The sequence below is a fragment of the Mesoplodon mirus genome (genome assembly GCF_964341445.2).
Source record: "Mesoplodon mirus genome assembly, chromosome: 13".
Lineage (NCBI taxonomy): Eukaryota > Metazoa > Chordata > Mammalia > Artiodactyla > Ziphiidae > Mesoplodon > Mesoplodon mirus.
Window position 1 is genome coordinate 932,060 of NC_138989.1, and position 22,585 is coordinate 954,644.

At 56.5% G+C, this 22,585-nt stretch overlaps 1 protein-coding gene across 1 annotated transcript in view; it reads left to right on the plus strand.

The window, feature by feature from the left end:
- Positions 1-1,182: 1,182 nt before the first annotated feature.
- The window catches only part of GALNT9 (polypeptide N-acetylgalactosaminyltransferase 9), a gene marked incomplete at its 5' end in the record, with an annotated part of 94,215 nt that continues 72,812 nt past the window's right edge, over positions 1,183-22,585 (plus strand). Inside the window, one exon of the mRNA XM_082640619.1 lies at positions 1,183-1,423. Within this exon, the coding sequence (XP_082496745.1) occupies positions 1,183-1,423 (241 nt within the window). The remainder of the gene's footprint in view (positions 1,424-22,585) is intronic.

A 22,585-nucleotide genomic window follows, 5' to 3' on the forward strand; every position in this document is an offset into this window, starting at 1 on the left:
CAGGCACTGGTGAGACAGCGTGAAGCAGACAGAACCCCCTGCCTTCTGGCCGCTTAGTTTCCAGCGGAGCCCAGCTGTCTCATCTATAAAACGCGAGCTTGGGGCTAGATTGGAGATGGGAGTAGAGACGCGGTGAGCCGGGTTTGCTCTCCCCTGAGGTCCGAGGACCCCGACCTGGAGCACCCGACGCCCAGGGTCTGCGCCTTTTCCCCCTCCTGGTGGGGTTCGCAGTTCTGCCTGGAGGTGCCCCTAGGTACCACCGACTCTCAAGCGCGGCCTGCCCGTTCTTGGACTCAGCTCTGCCCAGCCTTCAGTCCCAGAGAGGGGCAAGGGGAGGGAGGCCGGGAGTAGATTCAGTTTGGCCTAGGGGAGGGGGAGACGAGCCACCGAGGTGGCTTTGACCCTACTGTCCCCCCTCCTGCTCATAAAGACGCCGCCGCCTACCCCTGCTCATCCGCGTCAAGGCGGTCCCCAGGACCCCGCTTCGGCCGGTCAAGTCTGGGGAGCGGGCGTGGAGAGAGACTGCGCGCGCGCTCCGCCCCCATCCCCCCCCCGCCCCCGCCCGGATGCCCTTGGTCTGGGTCCCCTGAGCGCGAGGCCCCGCCCCACCCTGCTCGGGCACCCGGAGCGCGCGCCGGACCTTGCGCCCCGCAGGGGAGGGAGGGGAGGGCAGGGTGGTACCGGAGGGGGCGTCCCAGGAGGGCGGGCCTGCGGGGGAGGGTGCGGGCCCCGCTTGCATGCTGATGAGCTGGGCGGCCGCGTCACTCCGCACCGGCGCCGTGGCGGCGGGGCGGGCAGGAGCCGCACGCCAGCCGAGCGCCAGCCGGCCCGCACCTCCGTCGTTTCTCCGGGCCCCGAGGACCCCTCCCCGCCGCCCCCGAGACTGGGCCGCGCCCCTCTGCGGAGGATGCCGGGTGCCCCCTGCATCCGCGGCCCCGCGCAGCCCCTGCGCGTGGGGAACCCGGGAGGCGGAGGGGCGTGCTGAGCCGGCGCGGGCGGTGCTGAAGGGACAGCTCCCGGGGACGGGCGGCAGAGCGCGCGGCGGGTCCGCAGCCCCCAGCCCGCGGCAAGCCGGGCTGGCTCATGGTCCCCGAAGCAGCGGGCCAGACGGAGGCTCCTGCGGCCGCCGGGCCCACGGGGATGCCCCGCGGGTGAGGCAGCCCCCAGCTTCCAGCCGCGTTCATGGCGGTGGCCAGGAAGATCAAAACTTTGCTGACGGTCAACATCCTGGTGTTCGTGGGCATCATCCTCTTCTCGGTGTACTGCCGCCTGCAGGACCGCTCAGAGGGGCCGGTGCAGGTCGTGCGCAGCGCCGACCGCCGGGTGCGCAGCCGGCACGCCACGGTGGGCGCGCTGGCGGAGCGCGAGGCCATTCTGCAACGCCTCGACCACCTGGAGGAGGTGGTCTACACCCAGCTGAACGGTGAGCCGAGCCAGCGCCGCGCTCGGGACAGGGGCGCTGGGCAGGGGGGAAGCGTCCCCGTGCTTGGGACGCTGCACTGCGCCCGACCGCTAGACCCTCCGAGGACCCCAGGAGCCCTATGGCCAACCAGGGCTGGGATCGAACTCCTGTTTCTTGGGAGGGAATTAGGCAGGAGGCCGATAGCGATGAAGCCTCCGTGTGGCAGAGGGCACTGGCCTGCTTGGCCACTCACGCATTCACTCGCCCAGTGGACCCTTGAGTACTGCCCGCCCCCCAGCACACATGAGGGGAATCCGCCTTGTCCCCCGAGGGGATGTGAGAGAACTTCTAGAGGTTGTAGGACCTGCGTTAAGAGCAGGCGGTGCCCAGGACGAGAGCTGCGATGCCCCGGGAGATGTGGAGCATCGGGGCTTAGCCCGGACTCACTCCCATCCCTCGGGGAGGAAGTGCAGAGAGGTGGGGTGGTGACAGTGCCCTTCAGAGGTGTCCTTTAAATGTTGGTGGAGAAAGGTACCCCCGGCCACTGGGCCCGTTCAGCCCCCTGTCCTGGGGATGCTCGGGGCTCACTCCACAAAGAGTCGTGGGCCACGTCTGAGGCCGTGAGCCTGTGGCTCATGGATGAAGAGACTCCAGGGCCTAGCAGGGGCTTGGCAGGTGTTAGTTACCTAGATGGACCCTGGAGTCCTTGGGAGCTTCTACAGGAAGCCCAGCTCCTGGAGGTGGGCTCCTTGTTTCATCCCAAGCAGGTGTGGGTCACCCTGAGAGTCAGAGTGGGAGCCAAGGAGGGTGAGGGCCAATGTGCAGCCGGGGGTGAGGGGAAGGGGGGAGGAGTACTTTTCCATTTGGGGATGCAGCGGAGCAGAAGGAAGCGACTGCCCCCCCCTCGGTTCACTCGGTGCCGAGGTACAAGGGGGAAGGAGGCAAGTTTGTGCTTGCCTCATTCGTGGGCTCCCCTCTGTCCTGTGCTATTCTGGTTTCTGCATCAGCAGACCCAGCAACACCCCTCAGGCAGCATCAGTAACAGCTCCGGCGGGAGCTGTCCGGGAGCCAGCTTGCACAGGCTGGGCCTGTTCTGCATGTCGCCCCCCCCCCCCATGTGAGGGTCATCTCAGGATTTTCTCCTGGAGGCCCAGCCGGCCTCGGAGCAGCGGCTCTGAACCTGAGACTTGGTGATGCCCGGGAGGCAGGAGTTGTCCGCAGCCTTGCCCACCTGCTCAGGGAAGGCAGAGCATCCTCTGACTTCCCAAGCACCTTCTCACCACCCCCGAACTCCTGGTTTTTCTCTGGAGGTACTTGTGCTGGGCTCCGTGGCTTTTCTGATCTCTCCTGCTCAGCTGAAGCCACAAAGGGAGAAAAGTTTGGTTCAACTGCCACTTGACCATTCCGGCAGTGATTCATCTCCGGGAAGGCGGCGTGCCCCAGTAATAGCACACAGCTTTATTGAAGTGTACTTGCCAGGGTGTTATGGTCTGTTTTATGGGGAAATCAGAGGATTATATAAAAACACTGGCAGCGCGTCGGGCTGTGTCACGTCATGACGACCAGCCCAGCACCGAGAGCCGTTCTCCCCACCCTTCAGGGTGAGAAGGGACCAGGATTCTTGGAGGCAGAAAAAGCCAAGACCTTCGACCGACTGTCCCGACACTGATGGGAGATGGTGAAGGGCTTTGGGAAAGTGGACTGTTATCCCCAGGCCCGCCCCAGCCTCTCCCTCTCCTGTCTCCCAGCTCCTCCCTCCTTCCTCTCTCCCTTCCCCTTGCTCTCCTCTTCCCCCTCCTCCCACCCTTTCTCCTCTTTTCTTTTTAAAGTCTTTCCTCCCTCTTCCCTTCAGCAAACCTCTTCCTCCTCATCAGTGTCCCTCTCTCCTTCTCCTTTCTCTACCCACCCCTTCCTCCTGCTGTCTGTCCCTGTGTCCCCTCCCCCCAACGCCACTCTCTTTGATGAGTCCATCTTGCATCCCTCTCTTAGGCCATAGCATCTTACCCAGGGGTCATTCAGTATTTGTTCCTGGAAATGACAAGAGAGCCCCACTCTAACACTCATCCCAGGTCGGTCCCTAAGGATAGGACAGTGCAGGAGTGGGGTTGACCGTTGTTCACAAGAAGCTGTGTGAAAGCCGTGCTCACCCCTTCAAACTGGCACCGATTCCTGTGTTAAAGGATGTTGAAGAACGGCAAAGAATGCTTCCTGGAAGAGGCGAGCCGCTGCCCTTTGCACTAGAGTCTGTTGTGTTCTAGATCCAAGAAATATGAAATGGATTCCTGGCGTTTCTAGTCGACACTAATTCAGCTGAGTTTAGAAAGGAGAGGGAGAAACCCAAACAAAATTGATTTATGGCTTATATTTCCTTTGCTTTGACTGCTTTCTAGAAATACCTCTCCTGGCTTGAAGGAGCTGGTGGGAAGGAAAGGCTGTCCCTGGGAGCAGGGCCCAGAGGCAGGGTATTCTCCCCATCTCTCCCCACACCGTTTCTTTAGCTGGTCCAGTGACCTTTACTCGAGATGTCTTCTTGACCTCAGTAAAGACTTATTAAGTGGTGAGTGTAGATTCAAATTCACAGGCCCTGGGGGAAAATATTCTTTAAGGAAATGCAGTGTAGTCACATCCTGTATGTACACGAGAGTTCGCTTCTAAATTCAGTGCTCAAGGCAAGAAAAAATGTTTATAGACAAAAATCATCCTTCTGAATATCTTAAACTGCACATAAAATACATTATCCCTGGTTCCGTTGCCTGCAACTGGCACAGTGAGTCTTTCGAAAGTGGAATTGGAGAACCTCTAAGCTCAGTGAGAAGGGAAGGAGAGTCCCATTCAGTTGATCGTATGTTCAAGCCCTTCTGCCTTCTTATGACCCCTTAGGAGCAGAGGCTGAATGCAAGCTGGGGATGGGATGGGAGGGTTTCCATTTGGGTTGGTTGGTTGGTTTTTAAAATTCAGACACATGTGCGTTAATTCCCTCTAACCAGACCCACCCCAGCCCAAGTGCTTTACAGTCAGAGGTCAAAGCCATTAGTCAGAAGTCAAAGGCATGGGCCCATTGTACAGATGGAAAAGCTGAGGGCCAGTGAGACAGAAGGACTTGCCCCAGGTTGTTTAGAAAGTTGGTGGTGGCAGCTGCTAAAAGCATACTTGCTTCAGAATGATCTACATTTCTGCACTTACTAAAAGTTGAAGTTAAAATAGCAGAAGGTCCAATTGTGGCAAGGGCCTTGGGCATCTCAGGTGCAGGCCCCCTCCCGCCAGCCCTGCCAACGCCACTTCCCCTCCATTGGGAAGAGGTACTTGCTGCCCCTGCTCTCTCTCAAACGAAAGACATTCACAGAAGCCTGGTACTGTTTTACCATATTTGTGCACGACACCTGTTCTGCTATTCATCTCAGGGTGGGGATTTTTGTCTGTTTTCTTCACAACTCTAAATGCCAAGGGTCTAGGGAGGTACCTTGCATATAGTTACTGCTCTATAAATATCTGTTGGATGAGCGAGTGAGCAGATCTTTCTCTAAACAATTGATTGTTTTTGTTTAGAATAAATTTATTTTACAAGACAATTGCAAATCACCACTGTACCCATAAGCAGGAGGGGACTATGTGAATGAACGCAATGGAAACAAAATCATGCTCTTTAATTCCAGCGTGACGCAGCTGTCACCGGAGGCTCTGAGCCAGAAGCCTGCCCTCTCTTTGTTAAAAGGGAGATTCTCAAGTATGGGGGATATATTGGCATGAAACCAAGACTTTCTCCTTGAAGAAATCGGGAGATTGAGACAGACTTTAAAAGGGGATAAGTCGCAGGGCGCGCGTCAGTGCTGTTTAACACCGTGTTCATTTTCTGCCAACAATCCTGTCCTGCGTGCCGGTCCTGCCAGGGTTCCGACCCCACACTTTGGGAAGCCCGGGTCTGCATGAGAGCAGCGGAGGGGATGGTACGGGGGGTGCGGGCGTGGAGGAAGGGCTGGGAAGAGTGGGGAGCTGGGCTGTCATGTTGCCAAGGGGCGTGTGTCCCCGAGGCTGCCTCCGCTGCAGCGGGGCCCAGGTTTCAGATCGGGAAGCTGAAATCCTACCAAGAGTCTGAGCACCATGAGTTTTAATAATCGAAGCTTATAGGACCTGGGACCAGGAGGCCCCCTGGGGAAGGTGAAAAGCAGAAGGGTGGAGGGAATGCATTTACCTTGGACCCTCGGGCCACAGAGGGAACAAGTATCTCCTCGTTCAGCCGTCCTCCCTGTGCTGTGGTGCTTGCTTTGGCAGTAGGCAGATGTCACAGCTGAGAAGCTGAATTTGGGGAGGCGTCCAAGGTTTCCCCACCTGCGACGGGGATTCAGACATCACACTAGAGCACAGGCCACATGAGGACAGCGAGTGCCTCAAGCTCTGGCACCAGGAGGTTGCCTCATCAGTACCATTTACGTGACAAAAGTGTGAATGACACGCTTGGGTGGAGCCTGCAGGACAGCCTCGTGGAGAAGGGGCTGGGTGGGAGTCTGAGGAGCGCATGGAAGGTTCCTGAGGCCTGAGAGGGGCTGGCCGCCCCACTGGACCACCCCTTGCCTCCGTGGCACTCCTGTCCCAGCCCGCCCACCCCTGAGAGCCGGCTTCTCAAGAGGGGTTTCCAAGCTCCTTCTGTGCATGAGCAGCTCCATTTTGAAGACCATATTCCACCTGTAGGGCATGTGCATTTCATCAGAAAGCTTTCCCTAGTCACTGTGAGTTTTAATTCCAGAAGTAGCTCCCCGCTGGTTCTGGGGCCTTTCCAGCTTGAGTTCATCTATCTCCATGCGCCTTGAATCTGCTTTATGAGTTAAACTGTCCTGCGTTGCCGATCCCAACAGTCCAAGCCACCGTGGCTGAAAGAATAGCTGCCGTTCGCTCGGGATTTAATCACGGGTCCTGGCAGGTCTTGCTTCAAAATGGCAGCATTTAATTGGTTGGCCGTTTCCCACCCACCCACCGCCGGGTCATTAATTGAGTGGCCTTATCCCCCTGCATCCGTCTCACACCTCCCCCACTGTTGTTGATTTACTACAGAAAGTGAGAAGGTAGTCGGTGCTCCCAACAGGAGCCCAGGCCTCACACAGCCTCGGCCGGCGGGGTGTTTGACAAGAATCACCTTTTCCCTTCTCCTCCGCTGGAGCTGCCTGCAATTACATTTCACTCACCCTGAGAAGATTAAGAGCATGTTGGTTTTGCTTTTTTTCCTCTTCTTTGCCTGTGATCCTCTGCCTGCTGGTCTGGCTCTGACCCCAACTGGCCACACTGGTGAGTCAGAACAACCGAGGCCACTTCCAGTCACAGAGGTTAGCGCTGTGCAGACCTGGGCCTTGGCATTTTCAGGGGACAAGAGGCAGGGATGCTTCACCCTGAGATAAACACACCTCACGTAATTCCCTTGGGAGGAGCGGACCTCACCCGGGCTGGCTCTATCCGCAGACTTCTGTCTGCAGATCCAGTGGGGCCGCGCTTCTAGGAATAATTCATGCACGCGCTGATCCCCGCCTCGGGAGTGTGCTGGGGCTAAGTGATTGCATTTACAATTCAGCTCAGCCATCTGCATATTTCAAAGTTTCGGCACTATATTCTGAAAGGACAGCTTATCCTTCGTTGGCTGGAAACTCGACAAAAAAAAGTCTCTATCCGTTTCCATATCCGATGTCCCACTGAGGACATTCCCAGATGGGGTCCAGGTCTTGGAACAGCTTCTTGGTCAGCTTCTCTGTTCTGCTCTCAAAAAGCACAGGTACCCTTGAAGGGAGGTTGGCCAGGTGTCAAAGGAGGGAGGGGCAAGGCCGATTCACGGGAGCGGGGTCCTCGGAAACCCCCCTGCAGGAAGCTCTCCCTCTCTGGAATGATGGAAAATCTTTTTTTTTTTTTTTTTTTGCAGTACACGGGCCTCTCACTGTTGTGGCCTCTCCCATTGCGGAGCACAGGCTCCAGACGTGCAGGCTCAGAGGCCATGGCTCACAGGCCCAGCCGCTCCGTGGCATGTGGCATGTGGCATCCTCCCGGACCGGGGCACGAACCCGTGTCCCCTGCATCGGCAGGTGGACCCCCAACCACTGCGCCACCAGGGAAGCCCGATGGGAAATCTTTTATCCGTGTATTGTTCACTCCTCACGTGTTCCTGATGCTGAGTCAGGAGTGACTGAGGCACAGGTTCCTGCCTCTCGGGGCTGACGTCCCAGGGGGGACGTAGTGGTGGGATTTGGAGCCCTGCACGCTGGCGCCAGGGTCCTTGCCCTGGACCACCTCCCTGGGGACGGACTGGGAAGACATCAGCCTGGTCAGCTCGGTGGTGAGGGCTTATGCCTCCGGCTAGAGCGAAAAGAACTGCTTGTACTTTTAGCAGAATAGTCCAGTCAAAGCCAGCTCTGGGTGCAGCCTGCATCTGAAACCCAGCAAGCCTTGATTTTATTTCAGAGAAAGTAACAGAAAGTGCCTGGGTTATGCAAGGGACTATTTTCACACTATGTGAGCAGACTGTGGAAAATGTGTTAATATTCCATGTGCTTGAGCTCTTAGCAGTGGACGCAGGGAAGGAAAAAAGCTTATCTTCCTTGGTGGGGCAGAGCTTTGCAGCTAAAATGTGGCTGCAGAGCCAGGCCACCTGGGTCAGCAGCCCTGCTCCCTGCAGCCTTGGGCAGTTTCCTTCACAGCCTTGCTCTCAGTTTCTTCACCTGTAAAATGGGATGAAATACTAATTATCTCTCAGTATCACTGTGAGAAGTGAGGGAAGCATGTGAGCTCTTGGGCGATGCCTGGCATGTGGGTCTTGCTCAGCCGACTTGGCTGAGAGCTCCAGCTCTCCTTCCGCTTGTCCACCGTCCCCTGACCCTCCCCCCACCGACTCCGCCAGCCCTGTGGTTCCCTTTCTGATGCAGCCCCACCCCTGCAGAAAAACGCATGGCCCCCAGGCATCCACGGGAAGTTGGGGAGTGGGGATCAGGGAGGTGGATTCATCCAGTTCACACTTCATTCACAGAACCAACGCTGGCTGTTGTGCAGAGCACAGGACAGGGTGCCCAAAGCTCAGAGCCTGGGTGCCTTCCTCTGAGAGTTTACAGCCAGGTAGTGGGGAGGCAACTGCCTGGCGTTCTCTGTTCTCTAAGGCAGTGAGTGTGAGTGACAAGAAAGAGCTTTGTGTTGCTGGGCTGTGTTGAAGGTCAGGAGGGTTTCCTGGAAGGAGAGGAGTTTGGAGCTGCACACTGGAGTTGGATAGATGACCCAAACCCCAACTGGGAGACCGTGGCAGGTCAGTTCCCCTCGCTGAGCCACGGTTTTCCCATCTGTGAAATGGGAAGGGTGATCATCCTTCCACGAAAGGATTTTTTTTTTTTTTGCGGTACGCGGGCCTCTCACTGTTGTGGCCTCTCCCGTTGCGGAGCACAGGCTCCAGACGCGCAGGCTCAGTGGCTGTGGCTCATGGGCCCAGCCGCTCTGCAGCATGTGGGATCTTCCCAGACCGGGGCACGAACCCGTGTCCCCTGCATCGGCAGGCGGACTCTCAACCACTGTGCCACCAGGGAAAGCCCCATGAAAGGATTTTGAGGTGATTAGACAAGATGATACATGTGAAAGTGCCTGACACATAATAGGTCCTCAGAAATGTGAACAAAGACAATGGAAGGAAAAGAATTGAAATGAGGCAGAATTTGGACAGATGGCTAGCATGATGCCTGACACATAATAGTTTCTCAATAAATGTTTGTTCACTGGATGGGTGGATGGATTTATAGTTGGGGGGAGGGAGGGAGGATGTTTGAGTGGACAGGGGGATGGGTGGGGAGGTGGATGGATGATGGATGAATGAATACGGGAGGAGGACAGGGGGCCAGGAAGGCGGGGGCCCCACGCACCCTCGTGGAGGTGAACAGCTGGCCTGGCGCAGGCGTGAGGAGGACAGCCTCGTATCCGGCGTGGCGCTGGTGTAAGGGCGGCCCCGCCCTGTGGCACAGTCAAAGAGCGCTAGGCACTGCCCGGGGCTGCAGGAAGCCCTCGCTGCCCCCGCGAACACGGCTGTGAGGCACGTGCTCCCTCCCGGGCTGCAGATATCAGAGCAGCTGGGAGTGAGTGTGTCCGGAGAGCTACCCAGAGGAAATTCACACGGTTCTGAGACCTGTGGAAGTCACACTGCCAAGCTCTAGGCCTCCATCTCCTCGCTTCCAAGGTCCCTCCGCTGCTGGAAGGGCTGGCATCTCTGTTCCTGACCTGGTGGCCTTTGGGGTCAGAAGGACCCAAGAAGCAGGGACCTGCTGGTCCTCAGTCAGGGCCACTTAGAGCAGGTATCTTCACGCTGCACCCCACCTCCCTCCGGAAAGGCAGCTCTTCTGGGCCCAGGACTCTGCCCCCGACCTGGGGCCCTGCGGCTGGAAGGGCCTCTGGGGATTAGAGGGAACCCCCTCGGGCCGGTGGGTACCACAGGTCCCCAGCCCTCTTCCTGGTCTCACTTCATCCCAGCTCTAGCGAGGAGCCAGGAGGCCACAGAGCTGTGTTCAGTGAACTTGGAGCCGTCGAGGGCGATTCTGAGGGTGGGTCGGGGACAGGCACTGCCGGTCTGATCTGTCCTGACTCAGCAACCAGCCCTGCTCACAGCGGTCCTGCAGATTGGAGCCGGCAGACCGTCCCCCAGCAGGAGCTGGTCTGCCTACTGTAGCCTCGCCCAGCCATGTGTTCCCTCCTCCGCCCAAGCCACGTAACTGTGGTCGCCGTGCCTGCCCACGTCTGGCTGCACCTGCACCACTCTGCCCTCGGGTCTTCCCGAAGGCACTTGACAGTGGGCCCATGACTCTCCTGTCTTGGTGGGAGTGGCTGGGATGCTAAACGTGGGTGAGAGAAACCCAGACGGCAGGGAAATGCGAATAGCCCCTGTGTCAGGAGACATTCGACTGTGTGTTGCCAGAAGGACAGATAACACAAGCACCTGTCGTCCTGAGTGTCACATGCGCCATCTCGTTCAACCCCACAGCAGCCCTGGGATGGGGGCACTGCCCCCTTCTCCCCAATGGAGGCACACAAAGGCTGAGCGTTTCGCCTGAAGTTAGGACGTGGGTGAAGGTGGGGTTTGAATTTTGGTGGCTTGGCTCCAGCCCCCAACTCAAACACATTCCAGCTTTATTTAGGGTGGGCGGGGGAGGGGTTGGACCAGGAGCAAAATGAGACATCGGACTCGGCCCCGGCCTGCTCTGGGTGCTGGGGAGCCCAGCACCACAGCCGTCCAGCTGGCTCAGATTTGAGGGCATGTGAGTGGCTGATACACATTTAGAGAAGCCCTTGACTTGAGACTTCCTAGTTGATGCTAGAGCGGATGAAGGCTTTGTGGGTTGTTGGGAAGGAGTGAGTGTATTTTGCATGAGAGAAGGACATGAATTTGGGGGGCCAGTGGTGGAATGCAATGGATTAAATGCAATGGAAGTTGAGACTTCCTAGTTGATGCTAGAGCGGATGAAGGCTTTGGGGGTTGTTGGGAAGGAGTGAGTGTATTTTGCATGAGAGAAGGACATGAATTTGGGGGGGCCAGTGGTGGAATGCAATGGACTAAATGTCTGTGTCCCCCAAATTCCTATGTTGGAGCCCTAATCCCAGTGGGCTGGTGTTAGGAGGTGGGGCCTCTGGGATGTGGTTAGGGGGAGGTGAGGTCATAAGCGTGGCCCCCATGATGGGATTCGTGGCCTCATAAGAAGAGGAGGTCGGGGATCTCATTCTCTCTGCGTGCACACACCGAGGAAGGACCTCTGAGGACATAGCAGGGAGGCTGCCATCTGCAAGGCAGGGAGAGGGTTCTCATCAGGAACCAAATTGCTGCCTTGAGCTGGACTTCCAGCCTCCAGAACCGTGAGAAACAGATGTGTACTCTTAGGTCCCCTGTCGGTGGTACTTGTTACGAAGCCCAAGCTGACTGAGCGGGGGGCACCGTGCCGCGGGGCGCGCTGCATCTTCAGGGTCGGCGCGAGCTCTTAGGCTTGTCCATCCTTCTTTGTCTGGAAACACACTCTCCAGACGGAGCTTGGGGCAACACCCCGGCTCCAGTTCCGTTTCCTTCGGTGGGCGCCCGGCAGTGGCCCATTCATTCATGCATGTGTGCCTTCATTCATTCATTCCTAAGCACCTACTATGCACAAGGTCCTGGGGCTCTGGCCTGAGCAAGGCAGGCAGCCCCTGCCCCGGGAGGTCAGCAGCTAGGCCCAGGGCGGGGCCGGGCCCTCTGTACCCACCCAGTGGGGCTATGGGGACAGAGCCAGACTCACTCTCTGGGCTGCCCAGACTCTCGGCTCCCTGGGGACCTGAGTGGGGGCTCTGAGGTCTCCTCCTGCCTGTGACCCCCAGAGCAGGGCTGACCCACGGGACAAGCATTTCCCGGGAGATTCTGCCGTCGGGACCGGAGCCCGATGCGATGGGCGTGGGGAAGGTCGGGCCCCAGCCACCCTGACATCCTTGGGCAGCTTCGCTCAGAGCCAGGTCACCACTGAAGGGACAGGACGCCCAAATGTCCCCCGTGCCCACTCCCCAGCAGTGACCAGGCCCAAATTTGGGGCAGGTTGGCACAAGAGCTGGCTGAGGGACATGCCACGGCCCACGTGCTTTACAAAGTGAAAGAGCTAGAAACGCATTTCGCCAGATTTTTCCAGTCATCCCTTATCTCCCAGGCTTTGGCCCCATAAATATTCATATTAGTTGAACATGAGTATTATGTATGAAGATTTATCAAATACTATATTCGTCTCACTGAGAATATACTTTACAGGTATTGCCGTGTCCTGCAAAATATTCATGACTTCATAGTTTCAGAAGGGCAGTCCGTCCTCCCACTATTGACAATGTGTTATTGGTTTGGGTCCCCAGGGCATCTTAAAAGACCTGTCTGTGATGGAATTAGCCGTTGTGTTTGGAGAGTGGCTACAACTGAAGCTGGGAGGGACGCTATCTTTGAAGGCGAACCACGGGCTCTCGCTTTAATCTCCTCTTTGTAATCATCCAAATTAATAATCAGGCACGTTAAATCAGCCTAAATTCTCATAGGGGAGGAAAAGAGGGAAGCCGGGGCCACCGTTGCCACCCCTCATCCCCCAACCCCAAGGTCACAGGCACTGGAAGGACACTACCTGGAGCCCGGCAGGTGACGGACAGGTGACAGGGGATTTCTCCACTGCACACTGTGGAGTCCCGCTTGCTGGGTGATGTCAGGAGAGGAGACTGATGGCCTCTTTGATCCGAGGGCAGCGTGAGGACCCACCACCCGGCAGCGCCCGTCTGAAGCCCGTCTCTGTTCTCTCGAGTGTCCTGTTGTGTTTGCTGCGTGCTGGCCATCGTCAGGAAACATGGAGTTGTGGCCTCATTGGAGGCCTGGATGGGCAGGATCTGTATCTGCTCCTCCAGGCTCGGGGTTGGGGGTGGGGGGGGTCTCTTCAGTGGAGCCCCTCCCACCCCGTTCAAGGCCTGCCGTTCCCCAGGCCGTACGGAGGCTGTATGCCCTGCACGGGGGTCCGTCTGGCCCTCTGACTTCCTCCCCGCTGTGCCCCCAAGTCCACAGAATTCAAAACATCCTCCGGGGAAAAAGCAAGTCCTGGACTCATCTCCCAGATCTCCACTGCTCTTCACGTTCGTCCCAGTAATTTCTTCCCGTCTTGTCAGATACTTAGTGCTTTTTCACAATTGATTTTGTTACCTTGTTTTAAATCTTAGTGGTTTTAGGGCAGCGGGTCAGTCCGACTGGCCTGGCTTGTCCCTGTGGGGACCCTGCTGACGGAGTCCCCTTCTCTGGGCCCAGGGGTGTGTGTGTCCCCAGGGGTGTCCCAACACCGAGGCCGTACCTCATGGGCCTGTCCAACCCGGTTCCCAGAGGTGTCTTCATTCTGCTTCTTCCTCTCAGATTATCTTGTGACCAGCAGCCTCTCCATTGGGGCTGTTTCCTCTCTCAGAATATTGGCTTAAGTTGCTATGACAGATGGAAATCAGTGATTCAAAGAGAAGCTGGAAGCTTGAAAGCCACGCTTCCTTCCAAGTTGAAAAATCGCAGCCGCCCACATAGCGCAGGTTTCTGTGCTGGAAAGAGTGGGTTGGCCAAGTGTGAAATGACTCTTCTGGGGGAGAGGATGCTCAGGGGGGTGGTCCTCGGGAGCTGGCGGCTCCATCCACGTCCCTGGAAGGCTCTCGGCTCAGGATGGGCGGCCAAGTCCTCCTTGGGGGGGAGGCCACTGGCTGGGGAAGGCGGCTTGGCCTTTCTTGTTGCAGTGTCCTCTTATTCCTAACTTGAACCCCCTTGCCTCTCTGGGTGAAGAATTCAGAGTCCTGACAAAACCCCAACTGACATTACCTAACTGCACTGTGCTTTGTTTTTCTTGTGAACATGAAATCCCGAGGCTGCTAGATGTCCTCAAGAGCCCAACCCCATTCGAATCGCAACTCCCCCCTTCCTCTTGTGTGGCGTTCCACCTCATGGTCACACGATGGCTGCTCCAGCCCCAGACATTGAGTTCCTAGTTCCAGGTAGGAGAAAGGGGGAAGGGCTGTAGATAAAAGGCAAAAAACAAAAACAAACCCCACATATACCAGCTGAGTCTCTGCCCCTTTTAGACACGTTTCCCAGAAATTCCACCCAGCAAATTCCACCCAGCAAATTCCATTTAAATTTTATTGACCAGATCTTGGTCACATGCCACTCCTAGCTGCAAGGTCAGCCCAGGGAGGTGAGCCTTTTAGCTGAATGCATTTCTCTCCAAAACAAATTGAGGTTCTACTAATAAAAAGGATGGAGAGAATAGATGCTGGCCAAGCAACCACAGGGTCTGCAGCTGGCCCTTTTCCTCCTCCTACCCACCCCTCCCTCTCCACCCCCCCACCTCCTTCCCTCTCCTAGGAGCTTCCTGGGGCTGCTATAACAAATGACCACAAACGGGGTAGCTTTAAACAACAGGAATTTCTTCTTTCACAGTCCTGGAGGCCGGAAGTGTGAAATGAAAGTGTTGGCAGGCTGATCCCTCCTGGAGGCTCTGAGGACGTCTGTTCCAGGCCTCTCCCCAGCTTCTCGTGCCCCCAGCAATCCTCGGCAGTCCTTGGCTTGTAGACGCCTAATTCCAGTCTCTCTCTCCCTCATCATGTGGCTTCTCCTTCTGTGTCTCTCTAAATTGTAAGGACGCAGGTCGTTGCATTTAAGACCCACCCTCATCCAGATGATCTCATCCGAAGTCCTTACCTTAGTTACATCTGCAAAGACCCTTTTTCCAAATAACGCTACTTTCACAGGTTCCTGCTGGACAGCGCCTTTGGGGCCACCATTCAACCCAGCACCCCTCTCCACCCATCTAAACCAGGGGCACACCCTCTCAACCTCCAGGGCACCATGCAAAACCTGCAGGGAGGGCGAGAGAGCAGAGGCCCTGCCTGGGTCAGGGGTGGAGCTCTCGGCTGCAGCCCATCGCTGCCCTGTGGAGAAGCAGGCCCATGCGGCCAGCATGCCGGATCCTTCCAAAAAGCTGGAGTCAGGCTTCCACGTGAAACCTGCTTGGGCTGATTTCCAAGAGCACCACGTGGGGAAAACACCATGACCCCACAGTGGCACCCCTGGGACTTCATCCCCACTCCAGCCCCGCTGGTTCCTCCTGTTGGCTGCTCCTCTGTGGGGTCTGAACTGTCTGCATTAGCTGAGGGTCAGCGCCCGAGGGTCCTGAGGTGTGTCCAGCTGCCGGGCACCTCAGAACCCAGGCACCTGCACTCTAGCCGGCTGCCCTGAGGTTCTGAGGTGCCCAGCAGCTGGAGAATCCCCGGGCCAGGGCTCATCTCCAGAGCACCTGGACTCCAGGCCTGGCCCTGCCTCCACCAGCTCATGTGGCTCCTCAGCAGATGCCTTTGCCCCTCCACCCCCCAAACCTCTGGGTCTGACAATCTGTGCTCCCGCCACCCCTGGGGCACCACGGCTCACATGTGCTGACGGCAGATAAAATGGCTTCGACTGCCCAGCCCAGGGTTACTGGCAAGGGCTGGTGAGAGCGGACCAGCCCAAGACCCCAGCTCTGGGCGCCTCCCCACCTTGGCGGGCAGGTCTCCAGCGAGCGCTCTGCCTGGTCCCCTGCCACATCCTGGGGACGTCAGGGCCCCAGGGCAGAGGAGCGAGGGAGGAATCACCCAGGACATCAGCTTCCCCTGCTGTTACAGCAGCTTTGTCTGTCGAGTTCATTTCCTGGAGCTGCTGTGACAACTCATGTGCTGGGGACTTAACGCCACGCAGATTTGTTCTCTCACAGTTCTGGAGGTCAGGAGCCCAGAATGGGTTTCCCTGGGCTACAGTCGGGCTGTGGGAAGAGCCACGCTCTCTGAAGGCTCCGGGGGAGGGGCTCCTTCCTGCCTTCGCCGCCCGCTGAGCCTCCACGTCACGTGGCTCCCTCTCTGTCTCTGTCAAATCTCCCCCAACCCTCTCCATTCCGGGACACTTGTGATGGCGTTTAGGGCCCTCCTGGGTAACCCGTCTCTCCCCATCTCAGGGGTCTTAACTTAATTCCACCTGCAAAGTCCCGTTTACCATTTAAGGCAATGTGTCCACAGGTTCTGGGGATTAGAACCTGGTATCTTTGGGAGCCATTACTTAGCCCACCACACCGGTCCTGGCTAACTAACAGATAGAGACCCTATTTGTTAGTTAACTTATGCGATTTTTTCCAAAATATGAATGAGTTGCTGATAGTTAGAGAGATGAATCTGTACTGCTGCTTTCTCTCAAAAGTCTAGAAGATCTGGTGTCTTTGGACCTGTTAGGTCTGGAGCAGTCGTCCCTGCAGGTGGGATGTGTGCACCCACTCGCCGCAGTCCCCACCCCTCCCTATTGCCCTATGACACATGCCGAACGATATTTCCTATTTATCATGAAATGCCATTGTCACTTTTCTCGGGGCACAACAAGAGAAAGCGTCTGGGAAACGGGCTCCAAACTCCTCCCCTCAGCTCCTGAGTCGTCTCCTCAGTTGCACCTTCCTGCTGTCCTGCCTTCCGACCCAGAGTCAGTCCCCTGACCCCCGTGTGAATAGGGTCTCCCACCCGCGCTTGGATAGAGCCATCTCCTCGCCACTGCGTCTTCTAAATTATCTCTTGTAATTAGAAAAGTGTGCTCCCTCAGGTCGTGGGAAAGGAACTTCAAATGATTATTCCATAAAAGTAGAATTGCTGTGGGCGATCGGCGGCCTTTCACATAAGTGCACGATCCCTGCCAGTTACCGCAGAGATGATGAATTTGAGACGGTTCACCCAGGCCCTCAAACGGAAGACACTTTACCTCTGGAAAGTCAAATTGTTGCCTCTGAATCCAAATGGGTTTCACCAGAGGTGTCCCCTCGGGCTCTGGGCAAGAGCAGCAGAGCAGAGAATGTTCTGGAAGCAGTGGGCACCCCGACGGGCACTCCATCAGTAGGAGCACGCTGGGTCTTCGGATTTGGAAAGGGCCTTGAGTTGTGCCTGCCCCTTGGAGCCTTGCTTTCCACCCGACCTTGACGACTTGCTTCCTGCAGCTCGGGACCCACCTCTGCCCCCTCCGCCTGGGATCCCAGCTATCTGGGCCCCTGGGAGAGCCACCCACCCACCAGGCCTCTGTGCTGGGGCCTCAGGCTCTATTCTGCCTTGGCCAGCTCAGCTCCTGTTTACCTGGGCTAGGCTGGGCTGGAGTGCACCTGAGTGGGCCCCCCACCCGGGCTGGGATGGAGCACACCTGAACGGGCAGCCTCCCTCTGTGTAGACCAAGATGGCCCTCAAACCCCTTATTCTTGGTGCTCAAGATATCAGAGGAGGGGGCTGTGTCTCCTGGTTATTCATCTTCCAGGGGCACGTGCCCACCGTTGGCCAGTGTCCAGGGGATGAAGTGTCTCATTGGAACCCTGTGGTGGAGAAGACAGGCCACATGGGTGACAGCCATGGAGAGGGCTGGTTCCTGAAAGAACTAGAGAGGGTCTGCTGAGGTCGCGGGGAGAGAGAGGGAGGGAAGGTACTGGGTCATCCGTGTCCACAGGCCGTCTTGCCCGCAGGGAGCCCTCATCCTCTCCCACCTGGACACTGCCGCCAGACCATCAGACAGCACAGGCCCCTCCGAGCCCCCCCACCCGATGGTTAGTGTTCCTGCCCCTTCTGTGGGCCCATTTCCTGCAGCTCAAGAAGCTCCCTGGAGGCTCCAGGAGGCCGTATCTGACCCCCAACCCCAAGCTGCGGGGCCAGCTGCCGTGTGTCTTCCCATGAGCGTGGCGGACCTCAGCACACTGGCCCACGATTGCCTGTTTGTGTGACTGTCTCCTGCCCGGACAGTGAGCCCCTTGAGGGCAGGCATTGTGCCTTTCCCCCGGGTACCTACGCACAGCACCTGGCACGGCTCTTGGCATTTGAGATGCTTCATATATTTTTGATGAATGGTTGAAGGAATAAATGGTACAGCCACAAGATGAGATTTTATGTTTGCAGTCATAAAAAGTTATGCTTACGCAGAATTTTTGTGACATAAGAAAATGCTTAGGATGTAGTGATAAGACCAGAATGCAGACTTGTATATACATCATGTGTGTTTATTAAACTTAGTTGAAACTATTATATACAATCTTATAAAAATAATATAGAGCACTGAAATACTGATACTGCTTTTCCCTGTGGAGTGGGACCCTGGGTAGTCCTGTGGGCGTGTGTGTGTGTGTGTGTGTGTGTGTGGCTTCAGAATTTTCTGCAATAAGTATTTATGATCTTTTCAATAAGAAGAAATGCACTTTCTAATGATAAAAGTAAGAACATATATTGCTGGCAACAATATAAAACAAGTCTAAACTTTCTGGAAAGTAATTTGGCACCAAGATCCACAAAAGTATTTCATCCTCGACCCAGTAGTTCAGTATCTGAAATAAGGAAACAAACCTAAATGCATAAAATAAATAAATAAATAAGTAAATGTATAAGCGCATAGGAACTGTTAAGTAAATGTTTAAATATCGTGGTCGTTTAAAAGGTGATTATTAATTATAATTATTATCGAGTCACATAAAACAGCGTAGGAGACACTCACAATAACTTGAAGTGTCAGCAAAAGCAGGATGCAGAATTTCCCCTTGGTGCCCCCCCGGCCCCTCCCCAAAGGCAATGCAGAAGCGGGGAGCCAGTGGGCGCCGGGGAAGGCTGCGTCATCCGACTCCCACTGAGCTGGAGAAGCTTCCTGAATGCCAGTTGGCAGCTCATCTTTTGAGAGAGATGTGAGGCCCCTGTGGGTGTGCAGAGAGGTTCCATAGATCTCCTGACCAGGGCTCGTATTCAGTCTGGGTGCTGTGACATGGCTGCACCTGTTATCCACCGTCACCTGGTCGGTCCTCATGCCATGCTGACTGTGGGTGTTCCCAGCACCATCCCTGCCTCTAGCCTTGACTGGCATTCCCCCCCTACCCACAGAGGGAGCCCCTTACCTGCCTGGAGGGGAAGTGTGCAACCAGGAGCCCCGTGGACCCGCAGGTGCTGGGAGAGCCTCCTGTGGCTCATCTGTAGTGTGGGCCTGATACCCCAGCGCCCTCCACCTGCCTGGGCAAAATGAAGGCCAGATGTATTTCACTAAAATATTGTCATGAGGTGCATCCTTCCTGCCCAGGGTGGGTGTAGTGCAGGACCTTCCTTTCATGAGATGGTAGTCATAGTGACAAGTAATTGTAATTAAAATGTCCTTGATGTCAAAGTGAAAAGCTAGTGACCTCTATGAGTCCCCTCTAAGAAGCTTCTATGAGATGCTTTGAAGTTTACAGCACGTGGCTAAGAGGCTGGGCTCGCCACCTCCTGGCTCTGTGGCCATGGCGAGCCTTGGTGGTCTCCTCTGTGAAGTGGGGGGATGAAGGCACCTGGCATAGAAGGGTCCGTAGGGAGTAAAGGAAGCAGGTGTGGGCAGTGCCTGGCACGGGCGGGCCAGTGCAGCAAACGTCAGCTCTGACCTCCAGTCCCAGAACTGCGTTGAGGATGCTGGCTTTTGTTTCTTTTGTCAGAAAAGCTGTCCAACAGAAGTTTCCGAGCTAGTGAATGCAAATTTCCCATTGTTCTCAAAATCACGTCTATTCAAGGATGAAATGACAATTTGCGGCACCCTCCGCTGGAGGAGGCAGTGGAGGGTTCCAGACAGGAAAGACAACCCCCTGCTCCTGTTAAGGAAGCCGGGCGCCTCTGGAATCTGCACCCACATCCGCGCAGGCCAGCCTGACGATGGCCTGAGCGTCCATCGGATGTGAGGGATGCTCCACCTTGGCACGTGCAGTGCTCAGGATCCACTGGCTGCAGGTCACGTCCCAGCGGGCGGCGTGAGTGGTGGCTCTGTGTGTTCGTTTCCTGGGGCCACCCTAACAAAGCGCCACACGCGGATGCCTGAAACAAGAGTCATTCGTTCCCTCACGGTTCTGGAGGCCAGAAACCTGCAGCCAACGCGTGTGCAGGGCCGCGCTCCCTCTGGAGGCTCCAGGGGAGGGTCCTTCCTGCCTCTTCCAGCTCCTGGTGGCCCCAGGTGTCCTGCACATCACTCCCAACTCCGCCTCTGTGGTCTCATGGCCATCTTCTCTGTGTGTGTCTGTGTCCAGAATTCCTTCTTTTAAGGGGCTCAAGTCATTGGGTTAGAACCCACCCCAATTCAGGATGCCCTCATTGTAACTGACTACATCTGTAAAGGCCTATATCCAAATACGTTTGCACCCACGGGTCCCAAGCATCAGGACTTGGGCGTATCTCTGGGGGCCACAGTTCAACCCAGAACCGTCTGGAGAATCTGGTTTCTTGCTCTTTCAGGGGCCCTCGCACCGAGGCTGGCTAATTGGAGCAGGAGCCCCCAGAGGCAGGGCGGGAACCAGGGCACTTTGCTGCCTCCCCACACCCCCACCCCCACCCCTCCGGCCCCAGCCCCGCCCCCGCCCCACCCCGGCCCCACCCCCCGGCGCCCCTGGCCCCGGCCCCGCCCACGGCCCCACCCCCGGCCCCACCCCCTGCGGGCTGCTTGGTGAAGCCAGGAGCTGAGAGATGTGAGGACAAAAGTCCAGTTGCGGGCGTGGCTCCAGCAGGCCTCGGCAGGCCCTGCCTGGCCATCGGTTCAGTGGGCCTCAGACCCTGCAGCAACGGCCGAGCCATCTTTGATCTTGACAATTTTCTTCTCTCTCCGTTTTCCCTCATTTCCCGGGGGTACCAATCAATCCCGCCTCTTTAGAAGGAATTCTCTGGGAGAAGAGATGTGAGTCAACGCTGGGATACGAGAAAAGAGGGGGGGGGATGAGAGCTCCGGGAACCCCGCGGGGAAGCACCGATGTGCGCGACTTTCCTTAAAAGCGAAACGAGATCCGGGGGTTCTCAATCAGGCGAGCGGTTACAGATCTTTACTGCTCCGGAGACTACGAGGGGGACCATCGGAGACCCGCGGCGGGCAGCTCTGACCCCTTGCCTCCCCGCAAGGGTGCTCTGGGGGGCCAGCCTCTGAGAGCCGCTGCAGCCTCCTCTGGGTCAGCCATCACCGCAGGGCCAAGAGGGCCCAGGGTGAGGCCCAGAAGGTGACGACCCAGGATCCTCCCCTTGCTGCCAGCCCCACTGGAGCCCAAAGGCAGGGTGTGCACCATGTTCTCGTCTGCAGTGCGTCTTGTACCCGTGGCGGGGTGAAAAGCGGTGAGCGCCTGTTCCACGACAGAGGCCCTCCGAGTGGCGTCCCCAGCCGGCAGCATCAGCATGCCCTGGGGGCTTCTCAGAGATGCCAGTTCTCCGGCCCACCCCGGACCTGCGGAATCAGATGCTCCGGGCGGACCCCTGCAGTCTGTGTCCTCCAGGGGTCGCTGCCCACGTTTGAGAACAGCCATCTAAGGGCAGCTGTTCCTCCGCGGAGCCCCCGACTCCAGGGCCCAGCAGGAGAGTGTCTCAGGGGTACAGCCCCTTGGGGTTGGCGTGCTGGCTCCCTGCCCACCCTCTCTGTCCGTCGGGCTCAGTCATTCATTCTCCATCCACTCTCCCAGCTCACGTCCCTCCGGGCTCTGTGGCTGCTGGGAGATCAGCAATGAAGAGCATGGACAAGGCTCCCGGGGCTTTGGTTCCAACGATGGCCAGTGTCCAGCTGGTCCCACCAGCGCGTCCGCAGCAGTGCTTTTGTGGTCATTTGCGGACATGGGCACCTGGCAAATGGCTGATTCAAGGAGCAAAGTCGTGGAGGACTTTGAGAGACGGGGACCCTGAAGGCGGGCACCTCCTTGAATCTTGCACCCCAGGCCCCTCACTCTAGTCCCAGCTCTGCCATGAGGAGTGTCTGCAAGAGGAAACTGGACCCTGTCTCACGAGGCAGGTGATTCGGAAGCTCCTGGGAGAGTCAGCAGCACACAGGAGTGAAGCGCCTTCCCTTGGTGCCACGTTGCCTGCGTACAGATGCAGGTTCTGGCGCTTGCAAACTATGTGACCTTGAGCAGGTCACTGGACCTCTCTGTGCCTCAGTTAACTCATCTGCAAAATGGGGTGAATTATAGCCCTACCTCACAGGGGTGTTGTGGGGAATGAATGTGCTGGTATCTAAAGGACACATGCTAGCTGAATGTTACTGTTATTCTTATACGTTCATCTTAAAAAGCTGTACAGAAAGTCAAGATGCAAACCTAAAGCAAACCAAAATATGCATACTTCGGGGAAATTAACAGAGTATCACAAAAGCAATCAATACTGCCTTGACATTTGGAAATTCTTCACTAAGTGCACGGGTTCAGTTAGTGGTAGAATTCCACTTGAGTCCTCATGGTCCCTCATTGCTTGTCTCCACAGTAAATAATATTTACATAATCACAGTGTGGCAAATGTGGACTCCTCTCTCGTTTTGGAATCAACCCATGGACAAATCTGTGGAAAGCCCAATTGCAGTTACAGAGCAAAATGTAGATGTTACAAATGATCTTTGACACCATAAAAGGGATGGCCCAGCTAAGCAGGAGACGCAAAGGAAGTATGTTAATGTCTTTTCTTTCATTTTATTTATTTATTTATTTTTATTGTGGTAAGAACACAACATGAGATCTGCCCTCTTAACACTTTTTTTTTTTTTTTTCTGGTATGCGGGCCTCTCACTGTTGTGGCCTCTCCCGTTGCGGAGCACAGGCTCCGGATGCGCAGGCTCAGCGGCCATGGCTCACGGGCCCAGCCGCTCCGTGGCATGTGGGATCTTCCCGGACCGGGGCATGAACC